This window comes from Neophocaena asiaeorientalis, unplaced genomic scaffold, assembly GCF_003031525.2.
Source record: "Neophocaena asiaeorientalis asiaeorientalis breed wild unplaced genomic scaffold, Neophocaena_asiaeorientalis_V1.1 scaffold33, whole genome shotgun sequence".
In the NCBI taxonomy this organism is placed as follows: Eukaryota; Metazoa; Chordata; class Mammalia; order Artiodactyla; family Phocoenidae; genus Neophocaena; species Neophocaena asiaeorientalis.
The window spans coordinates 2477148-2494231 of record NW_020171988.1 but is presented as its reverse complement, the minus strand read 5'-3'; the positions used below and the strand labels follow the sequence as shown (position 1 = coordinate 2494231).

The window sequence follows — 17084 nt, the reverse complement described above, 5'->3', positions numbered from 1 at the left end:
AAGAAGTTCGTTCAGGCTTTTCCAGACGATGTTATGGAAAAACCCAAATGAATTTTTTGGCCAAGGTGATATTGCAAAATATTTTATCCAGGGTGAACCTAGACCCTTAGTTCCATATATGTATTGACAAGATCAGCCTGAATTGTTGAATCACCAAGTTTTGGAGGATAAGAGTCATTATAGTTGATGTCAAAGGATCCATCCCATAGCAAACTCACTGCTGTTTCCTCTCCATTAACTGTTACTTCACAAAGTATATCACAGATCACAGTGAGTGGTATCATATATGGTCTCACACCAAGTGATTTAGTCTAGAATGCCTTTATTTTTACACTAGGTAGTAAGGATGAACTTCACATTAGATGTCCCCTTTTTTAGACCCCTACTTGACTAATGCTTCCATGTTCTCTTTCTTTTTTTCTTCTTTTTTTCACGGTACACGGGCCTCTTACTGTTGTGGCCTCTCCCGTTGTGGAGCACAGGCTCCGGACACGCAGGCTCAGCGGTCATGGCTCACGGGCCCAGCCGCTCCGCGGCATGTGGGATCTTCCCGGACTGGGGCACGAACCCGTGTCCCCTGCATCAGCAAGCGGACTCTCAACCATTGTGCCATCAGGGAAGCCCTTCCATGTTCTCTTAATGATAAAAAAGGAAATCAAGTTTCAACTCATTTCCAAATTAGGTGTTACTTACAATGTCAAGAAAATTTCCTTTTTGCTATAATGCCAAGAAAATTTTTAGGTAAGGTCAAGTTCAAGTTTCTTTTTCATTCAGTTTTAAATCATTGAAATAACTTCCAGGAAAGTTTTGGTTCATTTTCGAAACTACTAGAATGCAGTATTTTACAAATCATCTAGCCAAGCTCTCGCTGGCAGGAAAAACTTCACAGGGTGAAGAATCCTACTTCTGAGGTTGTGGCATGGGCTTCATTGCTTATGAGTTGAGTGGCACTGTCTCAGGAAAGTTTATCTCCATTTCATGAACTATTAAAACAGAGGCAGAAGCACTGACACTCTGCCTGCCTGTATAGGGGAGTTGGAACACACCGAGCCTTACATTCTCTCTTGGTCTCGAATTGGTTGGCATTGCCCCTGCAGCCGCTACACCAGAACTGTCAGCAAGCCTGTCCCTTTTCATTATAGGACCATTTCAGGACATAATCCTGGCACTCACTTTCCATTGGATCCAGGGAACAAGGACCTGCAAGAAAATGAATGCAGAGAGAGCTGAATTTCCTGCATGAGCATGACAGAAAAGCAATGGTTTGGCATTCCAGACCTAAAAATGAATCCTAACCTCACCAAAAACTGGCTCTGTGACCTTCAGCAAGTAACTTACCCTCTCTGAGCCTCAATTTCCTCCATCATAAAAGCAATATTAAAAAAAAAAAAAGCTACATCACAAGTTTGTTGTAAGGTGTCACAAAACACATACGAAAGGGACAATACGGTTAGAGCTATTATTTTGCACAGTGTCTAGTATATGGCACATACACCAGACAATGTGTAATGAATGAATGAATGAAACAATAAAGCTTTCCTCGATAAAATGCTAGCAAAAACCAAAACAGCACATTAAAATCACCATATACCATGATCAAGTGGGATTTCTCCCTGGGATACAAGGACGGTTCAACATACACAAATCAATAAACATGATCACCACATTAACAGAATGAAGGATAAAAATCATATGATCATCTCAATAGATGAAGAAAAGGCATTTGACAAAATTCCAGAGAACTACTACTCACTTGCTTATTATGCTTATTTCCCTCTTTTTTTCAAACTGTCTCAATCCCTTGCCTAATCCCCAAATGTTCCAGCCTTCTAATGGTCTAATCAAATCCAGCTAATTTATTACTGTACCCTGACAGTAGCCCAAGAAGTTAAGCTATCTATTAAAAGAAAAGCATGATGTTCCTGGAAAATAGCATTGAGAATAAACAAGTTACAACAAGAGCAAGATCTGGAATGCCTATTTTAAATTGTAAATCAGACATGAATTTACCCAGGTCTATAACCTCTGCCTTCTATGGAGAACAGATTTCCTTGGGCACACTCTATATCGGAGGAAAATATTCTTGTCTTGGGTCGGCCCTACAGCACAGAATGATGATATCTTCCAAATAGTTTCCCCTGGGCCTTCTAAGCACTCCCAAATAAAGAGGATATTGTCTTCAGAAAGCAATTCATGGTCCATTTGCAGGAAGTTGCCTACCCATCTCTCATTAGTATAATCAGCACAGACCAGTTTTCTTGAAGGGTTGACCAGATGTGCTAGACCTCAGAGAATGAGATACATTCATGGGAATTGTCTTCTGCCTTGAACAAGCACATCGGAACTGGCCTGTTTCATGACTCCATGGAGGGTGTAAGACAGCAAGCAGTGAGAGCCCAGGAGAAGAAGCCAGAGCAAATGCTTCTCCAAAAACTTGGTGGGAGTAGGGGTGTGTCAACAGAAAAACACTTCAGTGGTGACCTCTTGACTCTACTCTGTATGTTCAACAAATGGATTTGGGGCTCAGCAATCAGCTGGCACCAACCTCTACCATTACAAACTGATTCCAAATGGACAAGCCAAGGACTAGTTTAAACAAAGCACTCACTTTTCCTAGTGACACTTTATGGCTTTGGTCTTTAGAAGCCCCACCCATGCCTTTAGTCTGGGAGATAATCAAACAGGGGTTGCTTCTTCTAGATTATACTTCTTAGGGCAGCACTGTCCAGTAGAACTTACTGCCATGAGGGAAATGTTCTATATCTGCCCTGTCCAATACAGTAGCCACTGCTCATGTGGCTGCTGGGCATTTGAAGTGTGGCTACTGCAGCCAAGGAACTAAATTTTTCATTTGATACCATTTCAAATTATTGAAATTGAAATGGAAATAGCCAGTGTGGTGCAGCTATAGGTGAGTAAATCCTTACTGCTTTGAACTAATTATCTCTAAGGTGTTCTTTGTAACCTAACACTCAGGAAGCCTCAGACTCAATTTTTTTATCAGTATGATATGGTATCAGGGGACATTTCACCCACACAATTATTGATAGCCTCCAATCTTACATTTGGTGTTATTTTTACCATGAGTAGTAACTTTTGCCTTTTCAGAAGAACACTGCAGCAGGGTCAGTTTTACTGAAACAAGTCCATGGAATCCAGGAAGGAAGGAAAGAAAAGGGGGGAGAGAGAGAAGAGAGCTGGAAAGGTATGGAGAGCAGCGACAGGGAAACTGCTGTTTTACCGAGGCCACTTCTCTCTCCTGATGTACGTCTTATAACATAGCCCTATTGGGAGGAGAAAACCACAAAATAGATCTGTGCACTCTGGAGATTACACTGAAATTGAAAACATATCAAGATCAGCCTGGCTGCTGGAAAGAGAGAGGACATTCATTTAATTCTTCACTAATAGATGCAGCAAAATGTGCCAGAGCTCCAGCAGAACTTGGCCTGAGATGCAAGGGCATGGGGTGGCTGTGGGAGCTCAACACTACTTGGGGCCAGAGAGGGCTCCAAGTCTGGGTAACACTGGCCTGAGCAGTAAAAGATGAGCAGATATGGTCCAGATGGGCGCTGTGGAGAGGATGCAGAGACAGGCTGGTGAGGGGAACGATGGCATGGGGACATGGGGTAAATACCAGGGTAGAAAGGCTACTGCAATAGCATGAAAAGTGTATGCAGGTCAGTGGCTGCCAGTGAGACCCTCAGGACCACGCAGAAGCCCTCGTGCTCTACCCAGGCACCCAACCATGATCTCATGACAATGGGGGAACCACAGAAGAAAAGAAATCACATGGCCAGATCTGCATTTTAGAAAAAACAATATGGTCTTCAGAATGCAATTGGGAAAAGGACAAACTGGAAGAAACAAGACCAGTTAGAAGGCACTGCAATTACATTTGAGGTGGATGGCAGGGTATGAAGAGGGAAGATGTGGAGAAGGGGATGGGTCCGAGGGATGCTGAGGAGGGCGCCACGCCAAGATCTTGTTCCCAGTTGGGGGTGCAGGTGGGGAGCAGAGAACAACTAGTGATGTGTGGGCTTGGCTTTCCATTTCTGGGCCAGTGTGGTTCCTTCCAGTAAAGGAATAAAAGAAGAGAAGGTTCCATGGGAAAGTCAAGACCAGTCTGCTTAACTGGGTTTGAGATGACTGTGGGCATGTCCAATGATGTAGTCTGGAGGATAGTTGAACATTCTGGTCTGCAGCTCTGGAGAGAGTTAAAGGTGGAAAACATGGATTTCGAGTTGTTTATACAGAGGGGATAGTTGAAGTCACAGTAGGAAAAGTTGCCTGGTAGTGTGTGTTGACGGCTTTGAGACAGGACCGAGGGAAGGCATTGTGGATTTACCATGAAATTAATGAAGCCTAAGCTTCAGGGCCCCTTATGTGCATATACCTCTTCTAAATAAATATTTACTTTCATCCTTAATTTCAATGATTTTGTATTCTTTTTCTTACAGAGGGCCCCCTAAGTTGTATAAACTTCAGGCTCCATAAAAGCTGGATCCTCCTATGAGGATGGACCTGGGGAGAGGAGCTCACAAAGATGGACTGGTCAGAAGTGGAAGAAAAGATAATGATGTTGTCTCTGAAATGCAAATTGAAACTACAGTGAGGTACCACCTCACACTGGTCAGAATGGCCATCATTAAAAAGTCTACAAATAACAAATGCTGGAGAGGGTGTGGAGGAAAGGGAACCCTCCTACACTGTTAATGGGAATGGAAATTGATGCAGCCACTATGGAGAACAGTATGGAGGTTCCTCAAAAAACTAAAAATAGAGTTGCCATTTGATTCTGCAATCCCACTCCTGGGCATATATCTGGGCAAAAATATAATTCAAAGAGATACATGCACCCCAATGTTCATAGCAGCACTATTCAGAATAGCCAAGACATGGAAGCAACCTAAATATCCATCAACAGATGAATGGATAAAGAAGATGTGGTACATATATACAATGGAATGCTACCCAGCCAAAAAAAAGAATGAAATAATGCCATTTGCAGCAACATGGATGGACCTAGAGATTATCATGCTAAGTGAAGTCAGTCAGACAAAGACAAATACCACATGATATCACTTATATGTGGAATCTAAAATATGACACAAATGAACTTATCTACAAAACAGAAACAGACTCACAGACGTACAGAACAGACTTGTGGTTGCCAAGGCTGGGTGTGGGGTGTGGGAGAGGGATGGATTGTGAGCTTGGGGTTAGTAGATGCAAACTATTATATATAGAATGGATAAACAACAAGATCCTACTGTATAGCACAGGGAACTATATTCAATATCCTGTGATAAATCATAATGGAAAAGAATATGGATAAGAATATATATATATATACACATTGTATATATATATATATATACACATTGTTTTTCATATTCTTTTCCATTATGGTGTGTATATATACACATTCTTTGTGTATGTATATGTGTGTGTGTGTGTGTGTGTGTGTGTGTGTGTGTGTGTGTGTGTATTGGGTTGGCCAAAAAGTTCGTTCAGGTTTTCCATAAGCTGTTTTGGAAAACTCGAATGAACTTTTTAGCCAACCCTATATATATACATATAACTGAGTCACATTGCTGTACAGCAGAAATTAACAGAACATTGTAAATCAACTATACTTCAATAAAAGAAATAAAAAATAAATTTTAAAAAGGATGTTGTCTCTGAAGCCAAGATAGAAGACAGCTTGAAGAGGAAGGCCGTGGGCAACAGTGGCCCAGGCCCGAGGCACTCCAGTCAGCGAGGTCTGACAGAGCTCTGTGGTCCTTCTTGGCATTCAGTACACCCTTGAAGACAAGAGACAGCTCCTTCCTCTGACTGGAGGGCAGGGAGGAAGGCTGTGGGCAACATAGGGAGTTGCAGGAGCTTGCCCTTGGCTACCTTTATTTGTGAAAAACAAAGTGCTAGAGGAGGAGACGTGAGGAGGTGGTGAAGGCTGAGGATGGCTTCGGGATGCGACCGGAGAGGGAGCTGGCCAGAGCCAAGGAGCAGAGCATGTGGGAAATGCTGGAAACCTTCAAGCCCCCTTGAGTATGATTGGATTCGACCACCTGGAAGCTCTCTTCCATCCCACTGGCCTTGATTAGGAGGGAAAAGATTCCTTCAGGCCGTGCTTCTCACTCTCGGTTGCTCAGTGGAATCACTGGGTCAGTCAGTCCCACACTCGGAGATTCTGATTGAATTGGTCTGGGATGAGGTCTGGGCATTGAGAATGTTTAAAGATTCCCAGATGATTCTAATTTACAGCCAAAGTATTCCTTAGTATACATGGCATACATTATATACCAAAAACATAACAGTCAACAAGACAAGTTTTTCTGTGTTTAATGTTTAGCCTAAGGAAGTGAAATGTTACTGTCCCTGCTGGGAGTGCCTATTCCTGTGTCTGTCTGGTTTTTTTTCTTTCTTTCGGATATGTGGTTGCTTTGGAATCTAAGAGATAGGACATATCAGCATCTTAACAGCTAACTTGTATGTTTACTATGTGGCAAGCATAAGAATTATCAAGTTTTATTCTCAAAACAACCCCATGAGGTAGGCAGTCACATAATCCCTACTTTACAGATCAGAAAACTGAGCCACAGAGAGATTAAAATTGCTGTTCCATAGCCACCTAGATAAGAGCACGAGAGAGAGAACCATATAAGCACATCCAAAAACCTCTGGGTGGTGACCTCCCATTTAATCTAAGCAGGACTGACCATGCCACTCACTAGAAAGTTTCTCAGCTATCTTTTCCCTACCTTTTAGAAACTTCAGCATCAAATCCAGCCATTTCTCTTTCTAATGTGTTTACTGTTTGGCTTAATTTGTTGATCACACATAAGAGGTGGCAATGGCATTGGCTGTAATCCAAAATCTATGCTACAGTTGTTTTAGATGGATCCAAAATGTTCCTTAAACTTGGTCAGAACACACGTGGCCACTCACAGATGAAGGAGCCTTCTACAAGCTAGAGCATTTTCCCTCAAGGTCAGAAGTGCGTTCACCACTTCTACAATAGGTCATTGCTTCTCCACAAGGAAGTACAGACACTGCATGGGGTGAGACTCTGTAACACTCCCTGAGACAGCTTCCGTTAGCTCCAGTTTTACACTCAGATAAAAGTCAGTCTTCATATGTTTCCTTAAACTAGTTTCTTTAGCTGCATACATGAATCAGCATTTGCAAGGAGAGCTTGTAAAAAGCCAAAGTCTGCATGCTAACACAGTGCACAGGAATTTTTTTTTTTATACTAAAGATTTTAGAAAGTAAATACAACCCAAGAAGCAAGGAGTAGTTGGGTTTTTACCAAAGGCAGTGCCTAAATTTCTTTCTTTTCCTGTTTCTTTTGGTTTTGTGGGCTTTTCTTGTTCATTTTCTTCAGCATCGTAGCCACTCTTTTCATAGTTTTTGAGTGCTTCTTGCTGAGTGAAAGATGTCATCGTGGCTTTTCTATTCTCCTCTAGAAAAGAGCCTGTTGCTTCGAGTGTTTCCAAATCATCAGCAAAGACACATTTGCCAAACTGGCGCTTGGGCAACCTGCATGGAAACAAAAAACATGAGAATGAGGGGGCGAGTCCCACCTGGTGTCCCTGGGCACAGGAGCTTCAGGCTTTGGTATTTCCTGATGACTTCGTTACCACATCACCTAGCTGTTGTCCTAGGTTTGCAGAGGTGTTGGGACAGGTATCAGAATAATATGTTCAGCATTATCAACTTTACTGCTGGGATATGGGTTTAGAGGATAGGTAATGCAGTGGAATCGAAAATCGTTATTGTTTGCTCTTATACACTTACGTGATCTTTGAATTTTTTTATTGGCCCTGTATTGCTCTTAATATTGAAAAATAAGAAAAGAAAAACAAAACCATATCAGAGTTGTTGAACACAGGAGCATCTGGGTCCCAATGGTTGGAGTCAAGTCAAGGATTGGCTTGCCTGTGACCTAAGGGAGACAGTTGCCTGCAGGGGACAGAGCCCAGCCCTGCCCTCAGCCTACCTCTTGACAGACAGGATGGGTTGCAGCAAGGTGTCCCCTCAGCTCGGGTCTCCACACTCTTCAATGAGCTCTGGGGGTGGGTACCGGTTTGTTCCACCTAAAAATAAAATAAAATATCAAATCAAATCAAATAAAGTATAAAATAATATGAAACTCAACAGTAAAATGAAGTGAAAAAATGAAGTAAAATAAAACATAGACCATTAAGACGTAAAACTTAAGACACAAAATAAAATCAAGTAAAGCATAAAATAAAGTAAAATACACAATAAAACAAAATAAAGAGTAACAAGATAAGTACAAAATCAAAAAGAATCCATTGACATAAAATCAAAAAGATGTAAAATCAAACAAAGCATAAAATAAATACAAAAATAAAAGCAAATAAAATACAAGCAAAATAAGAGAATAAAATACATCCTATTGTATAAGCAATATAAAATAAAATAACATAAAAGACTAGAACAATATGAAATACAACCTAATGTAATAAAACATAAAAAATAAAGTGAAATTAAAACAGACTAAAAAACTAATCCTTTAGCCACCATCTCCCTCAAAGAAGCACTAGGCCGTCAGCCATCTATTACAATTCTCCCCTCCATCTTTTGCAAAGGTAAGGAATCTAAAGTTCAGGGTGGTCCACTGACCTTTCTAGATTCACATAGCCCATTAGTGGCAAAGCTCGGACTAGAACCAATTCATTAACGTCCATACCTCTCAAATTACAGAAGCACAAATGCTATGTCTCTACTTCTAAGATGTCCATCAGACTCCCTTTATTCCTTCACTGACAAATGGACAGATGTTCCTCAAGGATCCCAACAGGGTTGTCACACCCGCTTATAAACTGAGAAACTAATGTCTCCCAGCAAGAAGGGCAAGATGGCCTCCCATGTCACAAGGAGGCACCCCGCACATGAGTTGTGAACTATGCACAGCTGGACAAAGCCCAAGACAAACTCCTGTAAATGTGACCAGGATAATACCCACCCCCAATCCTAACCATCTCCATCATCATGCTAGAGATACAGATTTGGCACCAGTTGCCCATGAACTTGGTTCAACTGGAAGTGAGGCTACTAGAACAGGATGCAGGGAAGAATTTTGGCCAAGCTTCACTGTCACCGTGCCCTTCACTGGTGGCTTCATCTAGCCAACCTGAGGTGGGAGACCCCGGACTTCTGTCCTGTCTCCCTCACTTCCTGGCAAGTCCCTGAAGACCCTTGCTACTCAAAGTGTGGTAATCAGCATCAACCAGGAGCCTGTTAAAAATGCAGACTCACCACTTTGCTGCAGCAGAAATTAAACACAACATTATAAATCAACTGCACTTCAATAAAATTTTTTTAAATGCAGACTCTCAGGCCCCAGCTCAGACCCATTGAGTCAGAATCCAAATTATAACTAGATCCCCAGGAAAGGCATGTGCATGTTCAAATCTGAGAAACACTGTTCTATAGCAATAGATTCTGAATCACTGGATACAGCAATAACAGTAACAATGTCTTATGTGTATACAGCAGTGGTGCTTTCAAGCAGGTATTTGAACGTAGGCTTCACAAATAGAGAAGAGACTGTAATCCTCATTCTGGTAAATGAGAAAATCAAAAGGTTCTGTGGAAACCTGAGGCCTCCCAGCCACCAGACAAGAAACCAACACTAGGCTTGGCACAGTGTCAGGGCAACATAGCTCAGGGTTTTCAGGAAGTGGTGTGCTCCCTGGGGGCTCCCTCAGAGAATTCGGGGCTGCCTACACCTCAGCAAGACTGAAGGTGCAATGGGCACCCATTCGCCCATATACCAGGCTCTGTATGTTCCTCTCCCCACCCAGCATCCCCAGGGCTCCCCAACTGCTCACCTTTTAGGAGGTTCAGGAAGGCCTGCGTGAAGCCCCGGGCATAGGTCACCTCCACGTCCGAGAGCCCCTCAAGGTGCAGCAGGTGCTGTTTGGAGGGGCCGCTGGCCACGCGGGTCCCCACGCCTAGGCCCAAGGCCAGCACAAACAGAGTGATGCCCTTGCACTTGGCCTCCAGGGACAGAGTCCTTAACTTCTCCCAGTCCCAGCTGCTGGTCTCACTGGCCACGATGGTAAAGAGGACCTGCACTTTCCTGGGCAGCAGGGCCACCAGGAGCACCTTCTCTGGCGTCCACTCCAAGGCGTGGCCCAGGGCCGGGGCTCCCCGCAGGGCTGGTCCATGGCCTCGCGGACATGCCTCTGCATCTGCATCCGGCAGCCGTACGAGGTCAGGTGGAAGCCCTCGCGCACAGGTGGCCACCCCATGCCCCGCCAGAAGTGGGGGGTCGTGTGTGTCACCAGGGCTGTGGGGGCCCCGCGTGGGGACACGCTCGGCTGCGCAGCCACCTCCAGGTTGTCGAGCATGGTGTCCACCAGAGTCAAGGCTGTGCGGTAGAGGTCGGTGCCCATGCCGACGGAGCTGTCCACCACGAAGGCCACGTCCGCGTCCACCGCCAGCGGCCTAGGCACGCCCAGCCCGCACTTCGGGGCCGGGCTGCACTGATCTGCAGAGGAGAGGCGGGGAGAGGCGGGGTTACCACAAGTCCCTTCCCTTCCCATGGACACACAATTCCAGGTGCTCAGTAGGGAAAGCTGTTGCTGAGGGCTGCCTGCATGGGGTTGACTCTGCTAGTAGATGGGCACTGTCAATAAATGTGCCTGTTTCCCAGAAGGAAAAGTTGAGAGTATCTGACTCCTCGGTTAATGTTTCTAACCACTAGGCCATACGGCTTCCTAATCACTAGGTTCACAGACCCCTGCCTGGTTCAATCAGGCCTGACCTCTTATGGGGCTGTGTGACCTGGGGCAGATTACTCAGCTTTCCCACAGCCTCAGTTTCCTCATGTCAGATGGCGATAATGATAATAATAATAATAGCACCTCCCTTATGAGGTTGTCTGTGAAGTGTAACTTTAAAGCTAGTTAATATATGTAAGGGCTCAGAACAACTCCTGGTGTGTAGTAACAGCTCAGGCTCAATAAACCCCAACTAGATTTTTGCTTCTGCAGGAGGGGGTTGGAGGCCCAGAGAAACCACATGTCAAATAAGACGATGGATGGGAAAGCAGTTCATCGGCTGTAATATACTCTACAAATGACAGTTCCTGTATTTGACCCAACCAAGTTTTCAGAGCCAAATCTCTCATGGCAGTGTTAGGACTTAGTGTGGATCCAGTAAAGGGAACTATTAAGTCCCCTTTTGCTTTTACCTACAGGACTCACTCTGGCCCCGGGTGATGTGGGTGTGGATGAGAGCTCTTCACACGTGGGCATGTGTGAGTTTCAGCATCACGTTCTTTCTGGCCCAGGCCAGTGTGGGATACAGTGATGGAAGCGGGGACTCTGAGACAGGGAACAACTTGCCAATACCCTGATGATGGCCAAAGGCAGTTCCAGGCCAAAAAACCAGGACTCCTGACCTTAGCTCAGTGGTCTTCCCTTTACACTAAGGTGCCACTGAGGAAGGAACACAAGCCCAGCCATCCACAGGAACCTGGCAGTACATGTAAGTAAGCAGAGCAGGCCAGGACTGAGAAGATAGGGAAGGGGCAGGGAGGGGAGGGTGGGGCAGTAGCAGACACCCGCCCCTCCAAAGGGGGCTGGCACCACTCATCTCTGGCTGACTGTGGCCACAAGGGAATGCAGTGTGTGGGATTCTCCAGATTATTCTGACTTCCTAAGAAAAACTAGAAATTCAGACTTAATAGGAAATTCCCCAGTTCTAAAGTTCTTCACATACCAAGCAAATATACATCTGAGCAGCAGAAATGGCCTGTGGTCACCAGTTAATTCATCCTGTTCTGCAGACATCAGTCTGATCAGCAATGCCATCCAGGCTTACCATAGCAGAGAGTGCCGTGGGCCATGTTCTCCACGTCCTGCTGGTTCTCTGTCTCCCAGACATACAGATGAAATTTGTTGGTTCCATCCATCTAGTGCCAACACATACACAAGGTTATTGTTAGCTGAACTAAATCTCAGGCCTTGTTTTTCATGCATCTCCCAATTCAGATGAGAAAAATATTGATATGCTATTTTTAAAGAACACATATAATTCTCTATGTCTAAATAATTTGGGACTTCTATTCCAGTTATTATAGTCACTTAGTTCTCTAGTCCTAACCTGGTGGCTGGACTACCATTGGTGTGGGCACAGGAGCTGTAGGTCTTCAGACTCCCAATGTGTGTAAAACTCAACAAACATCAGGTTGTGTTGGAATGAGGGTAAGGGAGTTGAGGCTTCAGTCATTTATAAATTCTGTAAATCTTTAGTGATTGTCCATGGTATGTGATGCCATGTGATGGGAGTTATTAACCATGAACATGCAGACCCTTCAAGGACACGGTCATAGATCTAGGCCCTAAACCATGAGGATGGAGAGAGGCAGAGACCACCAGGGAGGCCTCTCTAGAGTATTCCTGGTGGTCAGAGCTGGGAAGAGTGAGGGGGAATCAGGGAAGTCTTTGTAGGGATGGCAAATCTGTTTATCTCCTTCACCAAACCTTTCCAATTATGATTAATTTAATAATTGATATCAGGTTTAAAAGACAAATAATATTAACAGTAATAAATCCAACAAGATCCATGCGATAACTGGCTAGATAATCAACAAACCCATTCTCTCTTCTTCTGAGGGTCACGACTAGACTACATTTCCCACCATCCCTTGCAGTTAGTTGGACCATATGACCAGGATCTAGCCAACAGCGTGTAGGTGGAAGTGATGAATGCCATTTCCAGGGCATGCACTAAGCTCCACTGCCTCCTCTGCCAGCCAGATGTAGAGGATCCAGAAAAGGTCTTGACGCCCTCAGCCATGTTGGGGCCATTGACAGAAGGAGCTCAGGTCCTAAATGCAGCAAAGCACCCCTTTCCTTCACCCACACACCCAGGGACCCACATCGCTGGTGACAGCTGCAGAAATAACACTTTCTGGTGTTAAGCCCCTGAGACTTGGGCATGAATGGTTTCACAGTCAACCTGCCCTCGCTAATGCAAACTATTTGCAAGGTTTCCACCTCATAATGAAATTAGGAAAGTTTTCAGATGATTTCTCTCAGGAGTTGAGGTGTGGTTTGCAAAGAGCTGGATATCTAAGCTTAGTCATGGCCATATCATTGTCCACTCTGTCAAAGCATGTAGGACAGCGCCTCCCTGAGGGTCAGCCCCACCTCCTGCATTGCTGTGGCCAGGGCCAAGCCGACCTGGACCCTCCTCTGGTAGCAAGGTGCTCAGGATATGAAGATGTCGTGCCCACCCTTGGGAATAGAGAACGGGAAGGGTCTACTCTGGAAAAGAACATTCTGTAACATACACTCCTTACAGATCATTCACTCTTCCTGTTTAGGATTGCGGCACATCCCAAACATGGTCCCTCACCTGAGCCTCCTTGATGGAAAAACCCTTGTGGGGAAAGATATATAAAAAGTGGAACTTTCACTTATGCTAATGTAACACAAAACAAACATGGGAACGTTCCTAATTCTTCCATGCCAAAAGCCATCTAAATTTAGGGTTTTTTCTGACTTAGAAATTCAAATCAACAAAGACTGATGAAATGGCTACTAGGTAAAAGTCTTAAGCCATTTGGAGACGCAAAAATGACACAGCCACACCTTCAAAGAGCTTAGAAACCTAAGTGGAAGGATAGACAAATAATGTTCAAGAAAGAAAGAGACCAGTAATATATTTTGGGAACACAGGAAGAGGAGATTCATTTCAAAAGGAATGAATAAAAGGAACCTGATGAAGATAATGGCATCTGGCACTTTTGAGAGAATGAGTAGGATCCTTACCTGGCAAAGAAGCAGGGGAAAGCATTACGGTGTGGAGGAACAGCAAGATAAATGCCCAGAGGTAAGCAGTGGTTATTTATGAATTCTTCTCAACGCCCCTACCCGCCAGACACTTGAGAAAACGCATCTGAATCCCTGGAACTCCCTGACAGAGGGAGGAGGCTGACAAGAACAGTGAGTGGAGAGTTGCCAACATTCGGATCCACTTCACATGGTCATAGACCAAACAAAATGGACCTAACAAATCGCTGAGGATTAGAGAGAACAATGTTAGCATGGGTATAACACATTAAGAGCTTTACTGGAAATCACATGAGGCAATCTGTAAGGCTTCTGAAACCAGGATCCACAGCAGTGCTCCAGGAGACAGGAGAAGACTGGAGTAACACAGGAACATTGACTTAACTCCAAGAGTTGTGGGGAGACACTAAGCTGGTGTACATTATTTTTAAACCACAGGAAGCATGGCTGAGGTGTGTTATCTAAAGAAGAATTGATGAGAATTTTAAAGGTAATATGAACGACTTCAAATAAATTCAAACATACCCTCAAGTTTGTACAAAGGATTTGTTCACAGGAAAAAATCTATGCAGCACTAATAGACTAGGTGTCGGGAACTCGGGTCCTAGTCCTTGGCCTGCCAGAATTGGCTGTGTGGCCTTGGACAAGCCTCTGGCCTATTTCCTCAACAACAGAGTTTAGGGTAGGAGTCAATGCTGCTGAGCTTTCTTCCTATTTCAACACAGCCTGGTCCCCCGTTACTGTCCTCTGTATTTGCCTCGTGTTCAGGACACTATGTTGACTTTTCTACTCAGCTCAGCTCTTCAATCTGCTGTTCGGCTGCTTGGAAAACAACCTAATTCAACTGAATTGGAATAGCTACAAAACTTGCATCTACTTTTTAACATCTTTATTGGAGTATAATTGCTTTACATTATTGTGTTAGTTTCTGCTGTAAAACAAAGTGAATCAGATATACGGATACATATATCCCCATATCTCCTCCCTCTTGTGTCTCCCTCCAGCCTCCATATCCCACCCCTCTACGTGGTCACAGAGCACCAAGCTGATCTCCCTGTGCTATGCGGCTGCTTCCCACTGGCTATCTATTTTACATTTGGTAGTGTATACATGTCCATGAAACTCTCACTTTGCCCCAGCTTACCCTTCCCCCTCCCCATGTCCTCAAGTCCATTCTCTATGTTTGTGTCTTTATTCCTATCCTGTGCCTAGGTTCTTCAGAACCACTTTTTCTATTTTTTTTATTTTATAGATATATATATATATATATATTAGCATACAGTATTTGTTTTTCTCTTTCTGACTTACTTCACTCTGTATGACAGTCTCTAGGTCCATCCACCTCACTACAAATAACTCAATTTTGTTTCTTTTTATGGCTGAGTAATATTCCATTGTATATATGTGCCACATCTTCTTTATCCATTCATCTGTTGTTGGACACTTAGGTTGCTTCCATGTCCTGGCTATTGTAAATAGAGCTGCAGTGAACATTATGGTACATGACTCTTTTGGAATTATGGTTTTCTCAGGGTATATGCCCAGTAGTGGGATTGCTGGGTCATATGGTAGTTTTATTTTCAGTTTTTTAAGGAACCTCTATACTGTTCTACACAGTGGCTGTATCAATTTACATTCCCACCAACAGTGCAAGAGGGTTCCCTTTTCCCCTCACCCTCTTCAGCATTTATTGTTTGTAGATTTTTTGATGATAGCTATTCTGACTGGTGTGAGGTGATACCTCATTGTAGTTTTGACTTGCATTTCTCTAATAATTAGTCATGTTGAGCATCCTTTCATATGTTTGTTGACAATCTGCATATCTTCTTTGGAGAAATGTCTATTTAGGTCTTCTGCCCATTTTTGGATTGGGTTGTTTATTTAATATTGAGGTGCATGAGCTCCACGTATAAATTGGAGATTAATCCTTTGTCAGTTGCTTCATTTGCAAATATTTTCTCCCATTCTGAGGGTTGTCTTTTCATCTTGTTTATGGTTTCCTTTGCTGTGCAAAAGCTTTTGTTTCATTAGATCCCATTTTTATATTTTTGTTTTCATTTACATTCCTCTAGAAAGTGGGTACAAAACGACCTTGCTGTGATTTATGTCATAGAGTGTTCTGCCTATGTTTTCTTCTAAGAGTTTGATAGTGTTTGGCCTTATATTTAGGTCTTTAATTCACTTTGAGTTTATTTTTGTGTATGGTGTTAAGGACTGTTCTACTTTCATTCTTTTACATGCAGCTGTCCAGTTTCCCCAGAACCACTTATTGAAGAGGCTGTCTTTTCTCCACTGTATGTTCTTGCCACCTTTATCAAAGATAAGGTGACCATATGCATGTGGGTTTATCTCTGTGCTTTCTATCCTGTTCCATCGATATATATTTCTGTTTTTGTGCCAGTACCATACTGTCTTGATTACTGTAGCTTTGTAGTATACTCTGAAGTCTGAGAGCCTGATTCTTCCACCTCCATTTTTCATTCTCAAGATTGCTTTGGTTATTTGGGGTCTTTTGTGTTTCCATACAAATTGTGTAATGTTTTGTTCTAGTTCTGTGAAAAATGCCATTGGTAGTTGGATAGGGATTGCATTGAATTTGTAGAGTGCTTTGCGTAGTATAGTCATTTTCACAATGTTGATTTTTCCAGTCCAAGAACATGGTATATCTCTCCCTCTGTTTGTATCATCTTTAATTTCTTTCATTATGGTCTTATAGTTTTCTGCCCACAGGTATTTTGTCTCCTTAGGTAGGTTTATTCCTAGGTATTTTATTCTTTTTGTTGCAATGGTAAATGGGAGTGTTTCCTTAATTTCTCTTTCGGATTGTTCATCATCAGTGTATAGGAATTCAAGAGATTTCTGTGCATTGATTTTGTATCCTGCTACTTTACCAAATACATTGATTACCTCTAGTAGTTTTCTGGTAGCATCTTTAGGAATCTCTATATATAGTATCATGTCATCTGCCAAGAATAATGGTTTTACTTCTTCTTTTCTGATTTGGATTCCTTTTTCTTCTCCGATTGATGTGGTTAAAACTTCCAAAACTATGTTGAATAATAGTCGTGAGAGTGGGCAACCTTGTCTTCTTCCTCATCTTAGTGGAAATGTTTTTCACCAATGAGAACCACATTGGCTTTGGGATTGTCATATATGGCCTTTATTATGTTGAGGTAATTCCCTCTATGCCTATTTTATGGAGAGTTTTTATCATAAAGGGGTGTTGAATTTTGTCAAAAGCTTTTT

The 17084-nt window shown here is 43.2% G+C and overlaps 1 protein-coding gene across 1 annotated transcript in view; it reads right to left on the bottom strand.

The window, feature by feature from the left end:
• Window positions 1–1114: 1114 nt before the first annotated feature.
• The window catches only part of LOC112401623 (collagen alpha-4(VI) chain-like), a 58746-nt gene continuing 42776 nt past the window's right edge, over window positions 1115–17084 (bottom strand). Inside the window, 6 exon segments of the mRNA XM_024747970.1 lie at window positions 1115–1200; window positions 7400–7542; window positions 8003–8099; window positions 9864–10196; window positions 10199–10525; window positions 11863–11953. Coding sequence (XP_024603738.1) covers window positions 1115–1200; window positions 7400–7542; window positions 8003–8099; window positions 9864–10196; window positions 10199–10525; window positions 11863–11953 — 1077 coding nt within the window.